This window comes from Saimiri boliviensis, chromosome 6 (genome assembly GCF_048565385.1).
Source record: "Saimiri boliviensis isolate mSaiBol1 chromosome 6, mSaiBol1.pri, whole genome shotgun sequence".
NCBI classification, from domain to species: Eukaryota; Metazoa; Chordata; class Mammalia; order Primates; family Cebidae; genus Saimiri; species Saimiri boliviensis.
The window spans coordinates 79,687,159-79,708,040 of NC_133454.1; the positions used below are offsets into that span (position 1 = coordinate 79,687,159).

Below are 20,882 nucleotides of genomic sequence, written 5' to 3' on the forward strand. Positions count from 1 at the left end.
TCTTAGCACTTTGGAAGGTCAAAGTGGGCAAATCACTTTAGACCAGGAGTTCAAGACCAGCTTGGGCAACATAGTGAGACCTCATTTCTACAAAAAAAATTAAAAATTAGCCAGGCATGGTGGTGCCTGCCTGTAGTCCCAGCTACTCGGGGACTGAGGGAGGAAGAGAGTTTAAGCCTGGGAGATAAAGGCTGCGACGAGCTATGATTGTACCACCACACTCCAGCCTGGGTTGCAGAGTGAGACCTTGTCTCAAGAAAAGAAAAAGAAGAATGCACATATTACTTCTAGTCAGAATTTCTAAAAAGTTTGCCCTGTAATTTGCCAAGTTCATCCTAAACTTTATAGGGATATACAAAGACCAAAAACAGTCAAGGAAATTCTGAAAAACAGTTAAGTGAGAGAGTTAAGATTTCCAGATATCAAAACTTACATAAACCTTTAATAATATAGTACATCAACTGTTATTAGTGAAGGGTTAAAAGGACAAATGGAATAGAATAGAGAGTCCCGGCCGGGCGCGGTGGCTCAAGTCTGTAATCCCAGCACTTTGGGAGGCCGAGGCGGGTGGATCACGAGGTCAAGAGATCGAGACCACCCTGGTCAACATGGTGAAACCCCGTCTCTACTAAAAATACAGAAAATTAGCTGGGCATGGTGGCGCGTGCCTATAGTTCCAGCTACTCAGGAGGCTGAGGCAGGAGAATTGCCTGAACTCAGGAGGCGGAGGTTGCAGTGAGCCGAGATCGTGCCATTGCACTCCAGGCACTCCAGCCTGGGTAACAAGAGTGAAACTCCATCTCAAAAAAAAAAAAAAAAAAAAAAAAAAAAAAAAAAAAAAAGAATAGAGAGCCCCAAAACAGGATTATATGAGAAAATATGATAGAGACAGGTGGAATGACAATTCAGGGAGAAAGGTTAGACAATTCAATGAGAAAGGTGGTATAACAATGTATTTTTACTTTACGATCTCTGATTTTAGAATGCCTAGTTTCAAACCCTAGCTTGGCCACTTCGTAGTAGTGTGATCTGGTGCAGTGTCAGTTTACTTACCCCTGTGTTTTAGTTTTCACATCTGTAAGGAAGATAATAATATAGCACCTACTTCATAAGGTTCTTATGAGTATTGAATGAGCTATTACAGTAAAGCTTTTAGATCACACACACACACCCCAACCCAGAATGTATCTAAGGTCTGTTTTCTAAAAGTTTAGGCTACATTCATTTAAAAAATATTTATTCTCTCTCTCTCTCTCTTTTTTTTTTTTTTTGTTTTTTTAGACAGTGTTTCCCTCTTGTTGCCCAGGCTAGAGTGCAATGGCGCAATCTTGGCTCATTGCAACCTCTACCTCCTGGGTTCAAGAGATTCTCCTGCCTCAGCCCTCCAAGTAGCTGGGATGACAGGTATGCATCACCACACCCACTTAATTTCGTATTTTTAGTAGAGATGGGGTTTCACCATGTTGGCCAGGTTGGTCTCGAACTCCTGACCTCAGGTGATCTGTACACCTCAGCTTCCCAAAGTGCTGTGATTACAGGTGTGAGCCACCGTGCCTGGCCAAAAAATATTTATTATCTTATTCTCTGCATATTCTACGGCATGGTACCACGTTTCTATAACTAAAACCATCTCTTTATCCCAAGATTTCCATCACATTACCAACTACTTATATTTTAATAATCATAGTAGTAGTATCCTATAGGTTTTAAATAGATACCATTTATGTAAAAAAATATGTTGCTATTAGTTATTAACAGTCTTCCCAGAAGCAATTAGAAATATTGTAAACCAAATCCATACTCAATTTAGAATACAAGCATTTTAAAAATCATGTTAAAACAAAGTTCAAAGTTGAATATCTGTAGTTGTACAGAGATTCTACACCAAAAGGCAGATTAGGGGTTAATTTTGTTAAATTATGATATATTTAACTGTATTTAGAAGATTTGAAAAAGACTCCTGCCCCAGAATGTAGTGGTATTTGGTTTTCTGGCTCCTGAGTCTGTGTACTGCTGCCCTCTAACGGGCAGCATGATACATGTGAAGGATTGCATTTGCCACCTCGAACCTAACTTGGTAACATAATGACTTTTGAGAGGACAGCAGCAATGAGAGGAGGTTAAGGGTAGGGCTCCCTGTACTCTGCATATTCTTAAAAACATCTGCTCTTACTCAAAATATGTTTGGACTGGTCCCTTGAAGGTCACCAACCTCATTAAAAGCTACAGCCCTGTTTGTGTTGAATCTCCTTGTTGAAATAAGGAAATCCATTATTTTCTGACAGTACAAAGCAGCAGCCAAATTTTCATCTTTGATTCCAGAGAATGCAAATATAAAGTAGTAAGGGTTTAGACAACTAAACACTGCGAACCTGGCAACATTTTTCCCCAAAGTAATAATAATAAAAACAAAACTACTGAATAAAGTTTGGCAGAATGTACTGTCTTAAAATTTTGAACTTAGATAACAATTTTCAAGGAATAGTCTCTATAATCCTGCTTTAAGAGTATACTTCAGTAATTCAAGGTACAATGATTTTTTCTCAGGTGTGAAAAAATGACATATTCACACATCATCTGGTCTGGAACACCCTCCCAACCCCCCCAGTTTGGCAGGCAAAGTAAGAATACGCCTAGGGGTTACAAAATACAAGGCTTAGAACTAATTTCAAATAAAAGCAAAGCAAAGCAAACCAAAAGCCCCAAACCCCACTGGAAATTCAAAGTAGGCAACAGCCATCTTGGGAAAAAGAAAATTTTTCCTACACATTGGTCTCAGCACTGAGTGACAGATCAATATGATATCGTTAGAGCTTACCAAGTTTCCCAGATTAATTCAAGTATTTGAAATTATTAAATGTGCACCAGTTACACTTAGAGCTATATGGGACAGCAAACTACACAAATTTTGTTTTCAAATGCAGTTGATGAGAATATTGTCACTGGAGTAAATTGTTAAACATCGTCAAAATGTAACCGGACTCTTTAGAGTTGCCTGGCAGTGCACATGACATTGATGGAGGGACTCATTCTCAATTTTCCAACTTCATAGGATCACATCCTTGTGAGATGATTGAGACATTCAATTGAATGTCTTATCCTTAATACAAATAAATTTGGTGGACGACTTTAATATCTGATATGCTGGTTGTCATAATCCAGGGTTTCCCAATCTAGGCACTAATTGACATTTGGACTTGGTAATTATTTGGGGTGAAGAGTGGGTGTCTTGTGTACTGAAAGACGTTTAGAAGCATCCTTGGCCTTTATCCACTAGAAGACAGTAGCATAGTACCTCCAACTATGATAACCAAATATGTCTCCAGACCAATTTAATGAAGTAGGGTGGGAGGGCTGCTCCTGCTGAGAACCACTGCTCTAATTCATGACTCCAGATGGAGATTTCCTATTCTAAGACAAGTACTCTTGTTACAAGTATGAACGCAACATACAGTGACCAGTTAAGAGTTCTATACTCTCACTCACCTGCTGAAATACAAATTAGAATCACAATGAGATACTGTCACATACCTGTTGGAAAGGCTAAAACAAGACCAAAACAAAAACAAAAAACCAACTGACAATACCAAGTGCTAGTAAGGATGTGGCACAAATGGAACTCTAATATACTGCTGGTAAGAATGCAAAATAATATAGACACTTGGGAAAACAGCTTGGCAGTTTCCTATACAATTGAATACTGTATTTCCATACATTCTGGCATCCTAACTCCTAGGTATTCATACAAGAGAAATGAAAACTTATATTCACACAAAAACCTATTCAAATGTTTGGGGTGGTTTTATTCATCATTGCTAAAATCATCTTTCAGCTGGTCAACAGATAAATAAAATTTTAGTCCATCCATAAAATGGATTGCCACTCAGAAAAAGGAATACACAATTGTATGAAGCAACATGATTGAATCTGAAATGCATTGTGCTAAGTGAATGGAGCCAAACTCAAAGAACTACATGATGACATTATGAAAAAAGTAAAACTACAGAGACAAAAAAACAGATCAGTAGTTGCCAAGTATTTGAGGTGGTGGGATGATGTGACTACAAAGTAGCATTAGGGAACTCTGGGGGTGATAGAAATACTCTATGCACTTATTGTGGTGCTGGTGGTTGTACGACTTCATGCATTTGTCAAAACTCATAACTGGAGATTAAAAAGTATACATTTTGCTGTATATAACAATTACATCATGATAAACCTGTCTTATAAGTGAACTAACAAAGAAGTAGGACAGAATGGGAGAGGGGGTGCAATTGGAAACTTATGCTTTGGGGTAGTGCTTCACTTCATCATCATAATCTATGTAAGTTGTTTATGTCTATGTCTTGACTCTCTAAGACTAAAGATAATCACAAAATCTTAATTCCTTCCTATAATTAAAAAATTCCTTTATTCAGAGTTGGTAAACAGTATAAATATTATCAGTGTAGATTACAACTGCATGGTAGTGAAATTAATATTTTGCAGAAATGTAAAGGGTGTAGATTTTATTTGATTTGGACTAGTTATTTCTTGTATTTGAGTTTTGTTCTACCATTAGGCTTCTAACACCTATTTGGTTCAATGCTAGGCAATGAAATATCTATAACACACGATTAGAAATCTCATATTATTTTACAAGGAAATTTGGGTTTTCCAATACTTTTGAACTTTTACTAAAACTGTCAGACAAAGCCAGGTATGGTAATGTGTGTCTGTAGTCCCAGCTACTTGGGAGCATGAGGTGGGAGGATTGCTTGAGCCCAGAAGTTTGAGGCTGTAGTGCACTATGTTTATGCCTGTGGAACAGCCACTGTATTTCAGCCTGGGCAACAAAGTGAGATGCCATCTCTAAAATAAAAAACAAAAAAACAACAAAACAAAAATTGTCAGACAAATTACATAGTCAAGTAAATATTTTTAAACTATTGCAGATGCAAAACAAATTAGGAAAACTGTACTAGTAAACAGTAAAACATATTCAACTGATTTCTTAATGCCCTGAAGCGGAGGTTTTATAAAGTTCTTGTCTTGGCCTACTTAATATTCTCACTTTGTAAAAACATTTGTTAGTGGTCCTTTATTAATGCTTATCAAGAATCACAGAGGTTGGGGGCACTGGCTCACCCCTGTAATCCCAACACTTTAGGAGGCGGAGGTGGGAAGACTGTTTGAGGCTAGGAGTTCAAGATCATCCTGGGCAACATAATGAGACCCTATTTCTACAAAAAAATTACAAAATATTAGCTAGGCATGGTGGTGTGTGCCTATAGTCCCAGCTACTAGGGAGGCTGAAGCAGGAGGACTGCTTGAATCTGGGGGGTCAAGGTTGCAATATGCTATGATCAAGCTACCGCACCCCTGCCTGGGTGACAGGGCATGACTTTGTCTCTTTAAGGAAAAAAAAAAAGAATCATAGGGATAGGGCAGGGAAGAAGTTAAACGTGTTCTCAGGCAGACACTGACGATTCTGAAAGCCAAAAAACTAGGCCAACCCCTACATTATCAATCGGGAATAGAAAGAAAAGCTGCATAGATGTGTTGCCAATAGTCTTCACGGTATAAATCCTGACAATGCTTACAGTTTGTCTCTAATGTATTTAGTCGTTTCCTTCTCCTTCCTTCCACCTAACCCACCAAAGTCACCAAATGCTTTTCTTAATTATTCGGGAAGCTACATAAAGCTAAAAGAGCAGCTAAGCTCAGTTACATTCTACTCACATACATCCTTTCACATCCCTGACACCTCACTAAAAAGCAATATAAAGGAGTGGTGAGAAGAGACTGGAAAATTATGGTATATTTTTAAGGTGCTTCAAAGGGAAATGAAAAGAGGGCCTAGATACATATACCAGACTTCAGTGCAATAAAGTATTTACAAACATCTGAATGGAATAACCAGGTCTCAATTCCAACCCAATAATAAGGAAAGAGTCAAATTATATGGTTGGTTCTTGCTTACCAAAAGGGAATTTTAGAAATGTGATTAAAAAAAAAAAAAAAAACTGACTAGTTAAGAATAGAACCATGTGGATTACTTTCTTTGCATTGACACCATTCTGCCTCCCTTCCCGCAATTTCCTGTATAACCCAAGAAAGCAACTTTACTGTCATGTTCTGCTTTTTAACTTTGTAAAGTGTTTGCTTCATGAATGATTTTATCATCATAGACTTCAGAATCTTAGCAGTAGAAGGAATCTCAGTCAATCTAATGACAATCCACTGGGATAGTCACAAATTCTTACTTGTCATGTCTGTGTATCCTTTTCCGAAGGATATTAGGAGAATTATGTATCTAGAAAATGCTTGGCACTAAGTAAAGAATATAATTTATTAAATTAAATGAAATATAATTAGATTGTGAAAAAAATTAGACTGTGAAAAAAATTTCCAATAAGGCCCATGAAATGCAGAAGACATCTAAAGGACTCTTACCTAGTAATACAGTCTCTTAATAATATCTCATGATGATCACTTTTAAAGGACAGGGACTCTGTGTGTGTGTGTGTGTGTGTGTGTGTGTGTGTGTGTGACAGGGTCTCATTTTATTGCCCAGGCTGGAGTGTGGTAGCAGGACCTTGGCTCGCTGCAGCCTCAACCTCCTGGGCCAAGGTGGGTAGATCCCTTGAGCCCAGGAGTTCCAGATCAGTCTGGGCAACATGGTGAAACTCCATCTCTACCAAAAATACAAAACAAAAAAATTAGCTGGGTGTGTTGGCATATGCCTATAGTACCAGCTACTTCAGAGGCTGAGGCTGGAGGACTGCTTGAGCCCAGGAGGTCGAGGCGGCACTGAGCTGAGATTGTGCCACTGTACTCCAGCCTGGGAAACAGAGCAAGACTCTGTCTAAAAAAAAAAAACAACAACATGTAAAGTCAACGACTGGAAACATCACTGTTTTTTCCAATTGGAAATGACTCAGCCTTATAGTGAAAGAACATAGGCTTAGGAAATGAAGAGATGAAAATTCCCAATTTAAAAACTGGATTTTATCACTTAAGAGCCATATAATTCTAAGTCAATTATCCCCACTAAAATGGGGATAATGACACCTGCCTTACTCTGTTGTTATGAGGATTAGAGCTAATGTATGTAAAGTACTTAATCCCACGCCTGGCACATTGTAGCTAAATGTGCTCTCATGCAGACGCTGAAGATTCTGAAAGCCAAAGTGGGCCAATTCCTGCATTATCAACTGGGCATGAAACGAAAAGCTGTATATTTATACATGAACTCAATATTTATTATTATTATAATAGGTCAACAGAAATTTCTCATATGATCATGCTGTAACTACTTCTACACAGCCATAACAAGAGACAAAGACTAGCACACAACACAAGTTTTCCTTCTGACAGAATTCTAACAGATTTCTTTTTTAAGTTTCAGTATACTAATCAAGAAACACATTTATTATATTGGGCATAGTTATAAACAACTAAATTCAAGTAACAGATCCTGGCATGCCAGTTGCCAGGAAAATAATTTATTTATACTTTTACTAAACCAATGTTATGACATAAAGTGTAATGTTTAGAAATCTGAAAGTATTACCTCTTAGTAAAGAAGCTAATAATCTACAAGTAACAGTCAATTAAAGTACTTCTGTGTTAAGTAATTTAAAATAGAAATTAAATTCATTTTTTTTTTTGAGACAGGGTCTTGCTCTGTTGCCCAGGCTGGAGTACAGTGGCTCAATCATAGCTTACTGTAGCCACAAACTCCTCTGCTGAACTCCTGGGCTCAAGCGATCCTCCCACCTCCGTTTCCTGAACAGGTGGACTACAGGTGTCCATCATCACACCTAATTTCTTTTTTTTTTTTTTTGAGACGGAGTCTTGCTTTGTTTGCCCAGGCTGGATGCAGTGGTGCGATTTTGGTTCACTGCAACCTTGCCTCCCAGGATCAAGCAATTCTCCTGCCTCAACCTCCTAAGTAGCTGGGATTGCAAGCATGCGTCACCATGCTTGGCTAATTTTTGCATTTTTTAGTAGACATGGGGTTTTATCATGTTGACCACGCTGGTCTCAAACTCCTGAACTCCAGTGATGTGCCTGCCTCAGCCTCTCAAAGTGCTGGGATTACAGGTGTAAGCCACCACACCTGGTCTCTTGTAATTTTTCAAAAAAATCTTGTTGAGATGGAGTCTCACTAGGTTCCCCAGGCTGGTCTTGAACTCCTAGCCTCAAGGGATTCTCCTGCATTGGCCTCCCAAAGTGCTGAGATCATAGGCATGAGCCACCACACTCAGCCTAAATTCATCTTTTAACAGGCACAAGAATGTTATCTCTGCATGTGTTAGTAATATTACTGTTCCCTTAATACTACAGGCAGATCATACATATTTCCAGAATTTATAATGAACCACTAGCAATTGACAAAACCGAATTTAATAATTTTCTATTTACCAAAACTTAGATAAGCGTAATTCATAAAAGATGGATTTTTTGCTTTAATATGAAACCTCTGAACTTTACTTTGTTCTCTTTCAAAAAAGTATTTATTCCCTGAAAGAAAGGTCACATACTAAATGGAGAACTTAAAACTCAGAAATAATGAGTAACTTTACTTTGTTCTCTTTCAAAAAAAGTATTTATTCCCTGAAAGAACGGTCACATTCTAAATGGAGAACTTGAAACTCCGAAATAATGGAATAACATATTTTTTAGTATCCTTGCTTTTATCCAATTTGTCCTCACATTTCAAATGAATGTGATAAAGCAATGATTAATAATCCAATGTCCAAAAAGGTCCATCTAATCAAATCACTAAATTAAACAATACCTGTTGTGGGTCAGGATACTGACCCTGAATTCTTCTTAATGATTTCCTTAAAAATACATCTTCCCCAGAAGGTAAGTAAGTGGTACTCATTAAAGCTAGTAACAGTAGACACTGAGGACTACTAGACAGGGGAAGAAGGAGGGGGGAAAGAGGTGAAAAGTAGTGACTACTGGGTACTATGCTCAGTACCTGGGTTACGGCAACAATCACACCCTAAACCTCAGCATCACACACTAAACCCAGCTAACAAATCCACCCATGTGCTCCCTAAATCTAAAATAAAAGTTGAAATTATTTAAAAAACGTTTGAAATAGGCAAAAACAAAAGTTGACTTGATTTATAATTTAATTTCTCTTATTTTTTCAAGAGATATACAACCAATAACCACTACCTTATTGGTAAAATTTTAATGTTCATTTTTCCCTTATGAAAAGACTAATGAGAAAATGTGTAACCATTATATTTTAATCTTTGGATACCAATATTCTATTTAAATCAATGATATGGCTCTAATTTTAGCTCTATTGAGTTGTCTTTGCAGAAGTTATCTGCTATGCAGATAAAGTATATGTTAGAACCACAAATTAAAAGACAATGTTTAGATTAGAAACAGTATATAGAATGTTACATTTCTGTCTTCTAGAATTTTTTTTGTTTATTAAAGTCAGGATTTAATCACAATGAAAAAAAAATTACATCTTCCCTCAACTTCTCCCTGGAGGACTATAGTTCCCACTTACTTTAGTTTTTTTTAGTAAAAGGACTCAAAGCTTCACAGCAGGAGAAATAAATAACACTCATTAGCTCAAATCCATTTTTCCATATGCAAATAACCTCTGTCATTTTAGGCTCTTTTCTTTCCTGGTGTTCAAACAGTTATTTCACACTTTACCACATACGAATCGTTTTAACTTATTGTATGTCCTTCATCCATGGAATATTTTCATCCTTGTGTTTCTGTGGTCACTTGTCAATTTGCTTTTTTTCTTTCAAGTTTTCCCTCACTCTCTGTTCAAAACTCCTGATCCAGCTGACAGCCACTGTACCAAGCCAAAGCAGAGTGCATTGGTCAATTCTGTCTGAGGTGGTTCTGGTCTCCAATGAGACTAATCTTTATGTCTTACAAGAGACCAAATGAAAACCACAATGAGGGCAAATGAGAAACTGAAATGTCTGTGACTAAGATGTTTTCATAACACACTGATTGACAGGAAAATTACTTTGAAAAATGTGGTCTATTTTGATATACAGTACCAACTGTAGTATCTTGTAATTTACAATCCAGGGCAAAAAAACTATCACAGAACGAGGAAGCTTTCTAGTTCTGTGAACAAAATATTTAATAGCATATTTTTAAAATTAATGCATTCTCTAGTTGAACTTTGTAACAATTTGAACAGGGCAAGAAGGCTGCTGGCCAGAATTCAGGGGAGGGCTCAAATCCAGCTCGCAGACTTCACAGGCGCCTCAACCTGATGGTCCTACTCTATTCACCCTGGTAGCAGACAGAAGACAAAGGGCATATAATCTTAGGAGTTCTAGGTCCCTGCCCACTGCTGGTCCCTCTCCACACTACTACAGCTGATGCTTTCTGGAAAGCGCCACCTCCTGGCAGGAGGCCAACCAGCACAAAAATAGAGTATTAAGCCACCAAAGCCAAGGGCCCTCATGGAGTCCACTGCATACTCCACCACCTCTACCAGAACATGCGCTGGTATTCGTAGCTGAGAAACCCATAGATGGTTCACATCATAGAACTCTATGCAGACAATACCCAGTACCAGCCTGGAGCCGGGTAGACTTGCTCAGTGGCTAGACATAGAAGAAAGACAACAATCACTGCAATTTAGCTCACAGGAAGCCATATCCATATGAAAAGAGGGAGAGTACTACATTAGGAGAACACCCCATGGAACAAAAGAATGTGAACAGCCTTCAGCCCTAGACCTTCCCTCTAATGAAGGCTACCTAAATGAGAAGGAACCAGAAAATCAACCCTGATAATACGACAAAACAAGGCTCTTCAACAACCCCCCAAACCCTCCCAAAATCACACTAGTTCACTAGCAATGGCTCCAAACCAAGAATAACTTCTTGATTACCTGAAAAAAAAATTTTAGAATAGTTATTAAGCTAATCAGGGAGTGAGCAGAGAAAGGTGATGCCCAATGCAAGACAATCCAAAAAATGATACAAAAAGTGAAGGGAGAAATATTCGCAGAAATAGATAGCTTAAAGAACACACAATAAAAAATTCAGGAAACTTTGGACACACTTTTAGAAATGGGAAATGCTCTGGAAAGTCTCAGCAATAAAGAAATTAAGAATCAAGTAGAAGAAAGAAATTCAGAGCTGGAAGACAAGGTCTTTGAAGTAACCCAAACCAACAAAGACAAAGAAAAAATAATAAGAAAATATGAACAAAGCCTCTAAGAAATCTGGGATTATGTTAAATGGCCAGACCTAAGAATAATCGGTGTACTTGAGGAAGAGAAATCTAAAAGCTTGGAAAACATATTTGGGAGAATAATTGAGGAAAACTTCCCCTTCCTTGCAAGAGACCTAGACATCCAAATACAGGAAGCACAAAGAACACTTGGAAAATTCATCGCAAGAAGATCTTTGCCTAGGCACATTGTCATCAGGTTATTCAAAGTTAAGATGAGGAAGATTCTTAAAAGCTGTAAGACAGAAGCAACAGGAAACCTATAAAGAAAACTTATCAGATTAACAGCAGATTTCTCAGCAGAAACTACAAACTAGAAAGGATTGGGGCCCTATCTTCAGCCTCCTCAAACAAAACAATTATCAGCCAACAATTTCGTATCTAGTGAAACTAAGCATCATATACGAAGGAAAGATGCAGTCATTTTTTAGACAAACAAATGCTGAGAGAATTCACCATTACCAAACCACCACAAGAACTGCTAAAAGGAGCTCTAAATCTTGAAACAAATCCTGGAAACACATCAAAACAGAACTTCTTTAAAGCATAAATCACACAGGACCTATAAAACAAAAATACAAGTTAAAAAGCAAAAACAAAAAACAAAACCAAAGTACACAGTCAATGAAGAGTATGATGAAAGCAATGGTACCTCACATTTCAATACTAACATTGAATGTATATGGCCTGAACGCTCCAGTTAAAAGATACAGAACTGAAGAATGGATAAGAACTCACCAACCATCTGCTGCCTTCAGGAGACTCACCTAATACATAAGGATTCACATAAACTTAAGGTAAAGGGGTGGAAAAAGGCATTTCATGCAAATGGACACCAAAAGTGAGTAGGCGTAGCTATTCTTTTTTTTTTTTTTGATATAGAGCCTTGCTCTGTCACCCAGGCTGGAGTGTAGTGGTGTGATCTTGGCTCACTGCAACCTCTGCCTCTCAGGTTCAAGCCATTTTCCTGCCTCAGCCTCCTGAGTAGCTGGGATTACATGCACCTGCCACCACACGTGGTTAATTTTTACATTTTTAATAGAGACAGGGTTTCACCATGTTGGCAAGGCTGGTTTCAAACTCCTGAACTCAGGTGATCCTCCTGCCTTGGCCGCCCAAAGTGCTGAGATTACAGGCATGAACCATCATGTCCAGCTGGGTAGTTAGTCTTATATCAAACAAAACAAACTCTAAGGCAACAGTGGTTAAAAAAAAACAAAGAGGGACAGTATATAATGGTAAAAGGCCTTGTCTAACAGGAAAATATCACAGTCCTAAACATATATGCACCTAACACTGGACATCCTAAATTTATAAAACAATTATTAATAGATCTAAGAAATGAGATACACAGCAACACAGTAATAGTGGAGGACTTTAATACTCCACTGAAAGCATTAGACTGGTCATCAAGACAGAAAGTCAACAAAGAAACAATGGATTTAAACCATATCTTGGAACAAATGGACTTAAGGATACATACAGAACATTTCATCTAACCACCATAGAATACACATTCTATTCAACAGTGCATGGAACTTTCTCCAAGATGACCATGATAGGCCATAAAATGAGCCTCAATAAATTTAAGAAAATTGAAATTATATCAAGCAGTCTCTCAGACCACAGTGGAATAAAACTGGAAATCAACTCCAAAAGGAACATTCAAAACCGTGCAAATACATGGAATTTAAATAACCTGTTCCTGAATGAGCATTGAGTCAAAAACGAAATCAAGATGGAAATTAAAAAATTATTCGAACTGAATGACAATAATGACACAACCTATCAAAACCTCTGGGATGCAAAGGCAGTGCTAAGAAGAAAATTCCTAGTCCTAAATGTCTACATCAAAAAGTCTGAAAGAACACAAACAGAAAATCTAAAGTCATACCTCAAGGAAACAGAGAAACAAGAACAAACCAAATGTAAACCCAGCAGAAGAAAGAAAATAACTAAGATCAGAGAAGAACTAAATGAAACAAAAAAAATTACAAAAATAAATGAAACAAAAACTGTTTCTTTGAAAAGATAAATAAAATTGACAGACCATTAGCAAGATTAACCAAGAAAAGAAAAGAGAAAATCCAAATAACCTCACTAAGAAATGAAAGAGGAGATATTACAACTGACCACTGAAATACAAAAGATATGAACACCTTTATACACATAAACTAGAAAACCTAGAAGAGAATGGCAAATTCCTGGAAAAATACAACCCTCCTAGCTTAAATCAAGAAAAATTAGATACCCTGAACAGATCACTAACAAGCAATGAGAGTAAAATGGTAATTTTAAAATTACCAACAAAAAAAGGTCCAGGACCATATGGATTCACAGCAGAATTCTATAAGACATTCAGTGAAAAATTGGTACCAATCTTTTTGACACTATTCCACAAGACACAGAAAGAAGGAACCCTCTCTAATTTATTCTATGAAGCCAGCATCACCCTAATACCCAAACCAGGAAAGGACATAACCAAAAAAGAAAACTATGACTGATACCCTTGATCAACACAGATACTAAAATCCTTAACAAAATACTAGCTAACCAAATCCAACAACATATCAAAAAGACAATCCACCATGATCAAGTGGGTTTCATACCAGGGCTGCAGGGATGGTTTAATACACATAAGTCAATATACGTGATATATCATATAAACAGAATTAAAAACCACAAATCACACAATCATCTCAATAGATGCAGGCAAAGCACTGGACAAAATCCAGCATCCATTTATGATTAAAACTCTCAGCTAGGCTGGGCACAGTAGCTCACGCCTGGAATCCCAGCACTTTGGGAGGCTAATGCAAGCGGATCATGAGGTTGAGAGTTAGAGACTAGCCTGACCCATATGGTGAAACCCTGTCTCTATAAAAAATACAAAAATTAGCCAGGCATGGTGGCACGTGCCTGTAATCCCAGCTACTTGGGAGGCTGAGGCAGGAGAATCGCTTGAATCCAGGAGGTGAAGGCTGTGGTGAGCCAAGATCGTGCCACTGCACTCCAGCCTGGGCAACAAGGGCAAAACCGTCTCAAAACAATAACAACAACAAAAACTTTCAGCTAAATTAACATGCAAACATAATACTGAATGGGGAAAAGATGAAAGCATTCCCTCTGAGAACTGCAACAAGGATGCCCACTCTTACCACTCCTCTTCAACATAGTACTGGAAGTTCTAGCCAGAACAATCAGACAAGAGAAATAAATAAAGGGCATCCAAATAGTAAAGAAGAAGTCAAACTGTCACTGTTTGCTGATGACAGTCATTTACCTTGAAAACCCTAAGGACTCCTCTAGAAAGCTCCTAGAACTTATAAAAGAATTCAGCAGCAGAATAAAAACACGAAGTTTAAAAAAAAAAAAAAAGAATTCAGCAAAGTTTCCAGATATGAGATTAATGTACACAAATCAGGAGCTTTTCGATACATCAACAGCAACCAAGCAGAGAATCAAATCAAGAACTCAACCCCTTTACAATAGCTGCTAAAAATTAAAATACTTAGTAATATACCTAACAAAGGAGTTTAAAGATCTCTACAAGGAAAACCACAAAATACTGCTGAAAGAAATCACAGATGATGCAAACAAATGGAAACACATCCCATGCTCATGGATAGATAGAATCGATATTGTGAAAATAACCATACCACTAAAAGCAATGTACAAATTCAATGTAATTCCCACCAGAATACCATCATCATTCTTCTCAGAATTAGAAAAAACAATTCTAAAATTCATATGGCACCAAAAAAGAGCCTGCATAACCAAAGCAAGACTAAGCAAAAAGAACAAATCTGGAGGCATCACACTACCTGATTTCAAACTACACTATAAGGCCATAGTCACCAAAACAGCATGGTACTGGTATAAAAATAGGCACAGAGACCAATGGAACAGAACAGAGAATGCAGAAATAAACCCAAATACTTACAGTCAACTGATCTTTGATAAAGCAAACAAAAACATAAAGTGGGGAAAGGACATACTTTTCAACAAATGATGCTGGGATAATTGGCTAGCCACATAGAGGAGAATGAAACTGGATCCTCATCTCTCACCTTATACAAAAATTAACTCAAGATGGATTAAGGACTCAAACCCAAGACCTGAAACTATAAAAATTCTAGAACAATGGAAAATCCCTTCTAGATACAGGCTTAGGCAAGGATTTCATGACCAAGAACCCAAAAGCAAGTGCAATAAAAACAAAGATAAATAACTGGGACCTAATTTAAACTAAAGAGCTTTTGCACAGCAAAAGGAACAGTCAGCAGAGTAAACAGACAACCCACAGGGCAGGAGAAAATCTTCACAATCTACATCTGACAAAGGACTAATACGCAAAAGCTATAACAAACTCAAACAAATCAGTAAGGAAAAATCCTGTCTAAAAGCAGGCTAAGGACATGAATAGAAAATTCTCAAAAGAAGATATACAAATGGCCAACAAATATATGAAAAAATGCTCAACATCACTAATGATCAGGGAAATGCAAATCAAAACCACAATGCAATACCACCTTACTCCTGCAAGAATGGCCATAATCAAAAATTAAGAAACAGTAGACACTGGTGTGGATGCAGTGAACAGGGAACACTTATGGGAATGTAAACTAGTAAAGCTACTATGGAAAACAGTATGGAGATTCCTTAAAGAACTAAAAGTAGAACTACTATTTGATCCAGCAATCACACTACTGGATATTTATCCAGAGGAAAAGAAGTCATTATTTGAAATAGATACTTGCACATGCATGTTTACAGCAGTACAATTCACAATTGCAAAATCATGGAACTAACCCAAATGCCCATCAATCAATGAGTGGATAAAGAAACTGTTTCTTTATCCACTCATTGATTGATGGGCATTTGGGTTAGTTCCATGATGTGTTACATTACATACACACACACACACACACACACACACACACACACACACATATAAATATATGTGTGTATGTGTGTATATATATGTGTGTGTGTGTATATGTATATGTAATATATTTATATGTGTGTGTATGTGTATATATGTGTGTATATATACATATATTACATTACATATACATATATTTACATGTGTATGTGTATATATATGTGTGTGTATATATGTATATGTAATATATTTATATGTATTTAATGTAATATATTTATATATGTGTATATGTATATATACACACATATATATTTATATATATGTGTGTATATGTAATGTGTATATATATATATATATATGAGATGGAATATCATATATATATGATGGAATACTATGCAGTCAGGAAAAGGAATGAATTAATAGCATTTATAGTGACTTGGATGAGACTGGAGACTATTATTCTAAGTGACGTAACTCAGAAATGGAAAATCAAACATGTATGTTCTCACTGATATGTAGGAACTAAGCTATGAGGATGCAACGGCATAAGAATGATACAGTGGACTTTGGGGACTTGGGGGAAAGAGTGGGAGGGAGGCAAGGGATAAAAGATTACAAATATGGTGCAGTGCATACTCCTCGGGTAGTGGGTACACCAAAATCTCACAAAGCACCGCGAAAGAACTTACTCATGTAACCATGTACCACCTGTACCCCAATAACTTATGGCAAAATAAATAAATAAAATTAATGACTGTCTAAATAAATATACTTACTTACATTTTTGAATAGTTGCTCAGCAAGTTCTCTGACATGCTTTATCATCTTCACTGGGTTATTTTCTTCAACTTTAATTCTCTCTACTTCAAAGGCTACCAACTAGGAAAAAGATCAAATGGCAAAACATCAATTCCAATATATGCCAAATTCGAAAACTGTGATAATTTCATACAATTTGCAAACCAAAAAAATCCAATATATACATTATTTTAAAAACTAAGTATTTTAGGTTTTGGGGTTTCACCTCCATTCTGGGGTTGCAGAGTCAATCAAACCCTTGAATTGTCTACTGGTTCCTCCCTGGGGATTTGGGCCCTATTTCTTCTAGGGAAAAGTCATTTCTGAAACTCAGAAAGACTCTGCCATTCCACAGGCCTCAGTCAGAGAAATTCAGTCAGTCAGAAAGTGTCTGAACACTTCCTTAACTCACAAAACATGAACCAAATGTTCAAGTCAGGATGCTCAGACTGTAGTCCTAGCTGTGCCAACAATGTGATCTGGGACTAGTCACTTAAACTCCTGAGCTTCAGTTTTCTCATCTCTAAACTAAGATGGAAGAACAAGATGACCTTTAGATACCTTCTAGTTCTCAAATTATATATATTCTAGTACATCTCTCTATTAACTAATTTATTGGGAGAACTGTGTGAGTCTGTATACTTAGGTAAAAGAAAAGAAGGCTGACAGGAAAAAAATTGTGGGAGGATAAATAGATGGATGATAAAAATAAAAAGGTACAACATAGAATTATTTTAGGAACTAACAGATTCACTGCATAGGCATATAAAACTATGGCTTACCTATTCTAGGCTAGGATTCAGAAAGATTTTCAAAGGCAAACATTCTTTTTTTTTTTTTTTTTTGAGACGTAGTTTCGGTCTTGTTAACCCAGGCTGGAGTGCAATGGCGCGATCTCGGCTCACCACAACCTCCGCCTCCTGGGTTCAGGCAATTCTCCTGCCTCAGCCTCCTGAGTAGCTGGGATTACAGGCACACGCCACCATGCCCAGCTAATTTTTTGTATTTTTAGTAGAGACGGGGTTTCACCATGTTGACCAGGATGGTCTCGATCTCTTGACCTCGTGATCCACCCGCCTCGGCCTCCCAAAGTGCTGGGATTACAGGCTCGAGCCACCGCGCCCGGCCGCAAACATTCTTTTCATTCTAAGACGTCTAGTTGATGGGAGTGTGAGGACAAAGCCATGCACAATGCTAGTTGCCTCTCAAAGCCCCCAAAACACCCCATTGTGGTAGGCTGCCCTAGGCTAAGTAAAAACAAGAATTAATTTCCCTGGAGCAAATGTTATTTTCCTACCAAAGCATTCCCATGCAAATGACCAAAAATGGTAGGATGAGAAATTATTTAGTTCTGATGTCTCATTTTTCTTAGGCTCTTGACCAATATATACATATGATTAACTGGCTGTCAAGTAACATCAGTAAGGTCACCACTGTAGGCTCAACAGAGAACTGGATGAACACTAAGGGGTGACCCAATAGGAACTTTAGACAGAGTTCTTGCCTTATCATCATTTCCAATCTAGAGCATGTATGTATAAAAAATAAATAAGTTACCATACAGAGACATAAAATGAAGCCTAATGCAGTTGAGTGACTCTCAGAGTCAATGAGTTTGGAAGAGGTGGTAAGATAAGAGCAGAGTATGAAGAATAGAGGGGGCACCCCAAGCAAGGGAAAGGCCTACAAAAATAGAGGCTGTGGCAAGCAAGTTTTCTGCAAGTAATTAATCTCACTTTTTAGTTGTGATGAAGCTACCAGAGGGATTAAGAGAAATTTGAACAGAAAAGAAAGAGTATATAGACCCATGTTACTATTCATAAAGCTTCAAAGACTAATAAAATGTAGGAGCTAGAAAAGATCTTGGAGAGCATCTATTTTAATCCCATAAAATATTATGTTATAAATTAGTACAGAATCTAAAGACTGATATATGTTAGTAGAATCAATCATCAATCATATTATATGGTTGTATTAGAGAATCAATGACCAATAATTAATTAGAAAAAACTGTCCACCTCAGTTGGGCATGGTGGCTCATGCCTGTAATCCCAGCACTTTGGGAGGCAGAGAGAGGCAGATCATGAGGTCAGGAGATCGAGACAATTCTGATCAACATAGTGAAACCCATCTCTACTAAAACAATAAAAAAAAATTAGCTGGGCGTGCTGGTGCATGCCTGTAGTCCCAGCTACTCAGGAGGCTGGAGCAGGAAAATTGCTTGAACCCGGGAAGGGGAGGCTGCAGCGAGTCAAGATTGTCCCACTGTACTCCAGCCTGGCAACAGAGTGAGACACCATCTCAAAAAAAAAGAAAAAATTGTCCACCTCAGAATGTCTCCTAAATCCTCATATGCTTTGTGTTATCAATTAAAGCATCAGATGCAGTAAACATATTTTACACAGAACTAAAACACGTGCCTCTTCTTTAATTCTTACCTGTGAATACTTCACTATCTTTACAAAAAATAAAAGATCTTTCTCCTCTGAACCAAAGATATTTAAGATCCTGATTCCTACCTTTTCTATATAAAAGAAAATCACCAGAAGCAAAACATGACCACTATTACTGTTCTCCATTATCCTGGGTTCTAGGACTGTTTGTTCTTTTATAGACTTCAAGGAACATTTTAGATTTTTGGTTCCAATACAGTACTCTTTAAAAAATTGAAATAAGCATAATATTCTTGTTCTATCCATCAGAATGGGCAGCTGTGAATACTGAGTTAAATGATAAATGAAGAGATGCTTAAAAAAAAAAAGAACAGGGCCGGGCGCAGTGGCTCAAGCCTGTAATCCCAGTACTTTGGGAGGCCGAGGCGGGTGGATCACGAGGTCGAGAGATCGAGACCATCCTGGTCAACAAGGTGAAACCCCGTCTCTACTAAAAATACAAAAAGTTAGCTGGGCATGGTGGTGCGTGCCTGTAATCCCAGCTACTTAGGAGGCTGAGGCAGGAGAATTGCCTGAGCCCAGGAGGCGGAGGTTGCGGTGAGCCGAGGTCGCGCCATTGCACTCCAGCCTGGGTAACAAGATCGAAACTCCGTCTCAAAAAAAAAAAAAAAAAAAAAAAGAACAATAAATGCGAAACAGCATCCTTATTTTGAGTCGTATCTGTCCTATTTCTCCCTCTCTATGGCGAATTCCTTGAAGATAGAGACAAAAATATGTTTTCCATATATTTGATGTATCCTAAGAGAGGAAGAGAAATGCTGACAATTGGTTAGTAAGAATTCCAAGAGGCCGGGGGCAGTGGCTCATGCCTATAATCCCAGCACTTTGGGAGGCCAAGGCGGGTGGATCACAAGGTCAAGTGAATGAGACCATCCTGGCCAACATGGTGAAAACCCCATCGCTACTAAAAATACAAAAAAAAATTAGCTGGGTGTGGTAGCGCACACCTGTAGTCCCAGCTACTCGGGAGGCTGAAGTACAATTGCTTGAACCTGGGAGGCGGAGGTTGTAGTGAGCCAAGATCACACCACTGCACTCCAGCCTGGTGCCTGGTGACAGAGCAAGACTCTGTCTCAAAAAAAAAAAAAAAAAAGCCAAGAAGTTAAACTATGGCTCTATGCCTCTGACAGACTAAATGTAACTCTAATTTGAAGTAATTTCAGCTATCTTAGCTTCAAATTAGACCTTTCTCCCTCTAAGACTAACAAAAGAACTACTCCATTAGTGCCTTTAAAAACAAGAATTCTATTTACACAATTACTGTGAGATAAAAAAAATTTTAATCAATTTTTTAAAATTTAATATTTTTAAATATGAATACCATTTGGAGTATAAGTGGTTTTCAGTTACATGGATGAATTACATAGTGGTGAATTCTGAGATTTTGGTGTACCTGTCACCTGAGTGGTGTACATTGTTCAATTACTCAGTTGTTCAAAAATTATATGTACTTCCAAGTTATCTTATAATTTTTTTTCTAATTTTTATAATCCACATTAAAGTATTGAGATTTG

At 37.6% G+C, this 20,882-nt stretch overlaps 1 protein-coding gene across 5 annotated transcripts in view; it reads right to left on the reverse strand.

Moving 5' to 3' along the window:
• Window positions 1–20,882, reverse strand: part of SBF2 (SET binding factor 2) — a 478,855-nt gene that overhangs the window by 190,081 nt on the left and 267,892 nt on the right. For all 5 annotated transcript variants that reach the window (XM_039470842.2, XM_039470843.2, XM_074401080.1 and 2 more), the window contains exon 13: window positions 16,898–16,996. In XM_039470842.2, the coding sequence (XP_039326776.1) occupies window positions 16,898–16,996 (99 nt within the window). The remainder of the gene's footprint in view (window positions 1–16,897; window positions 16,997–20,882) is intronic.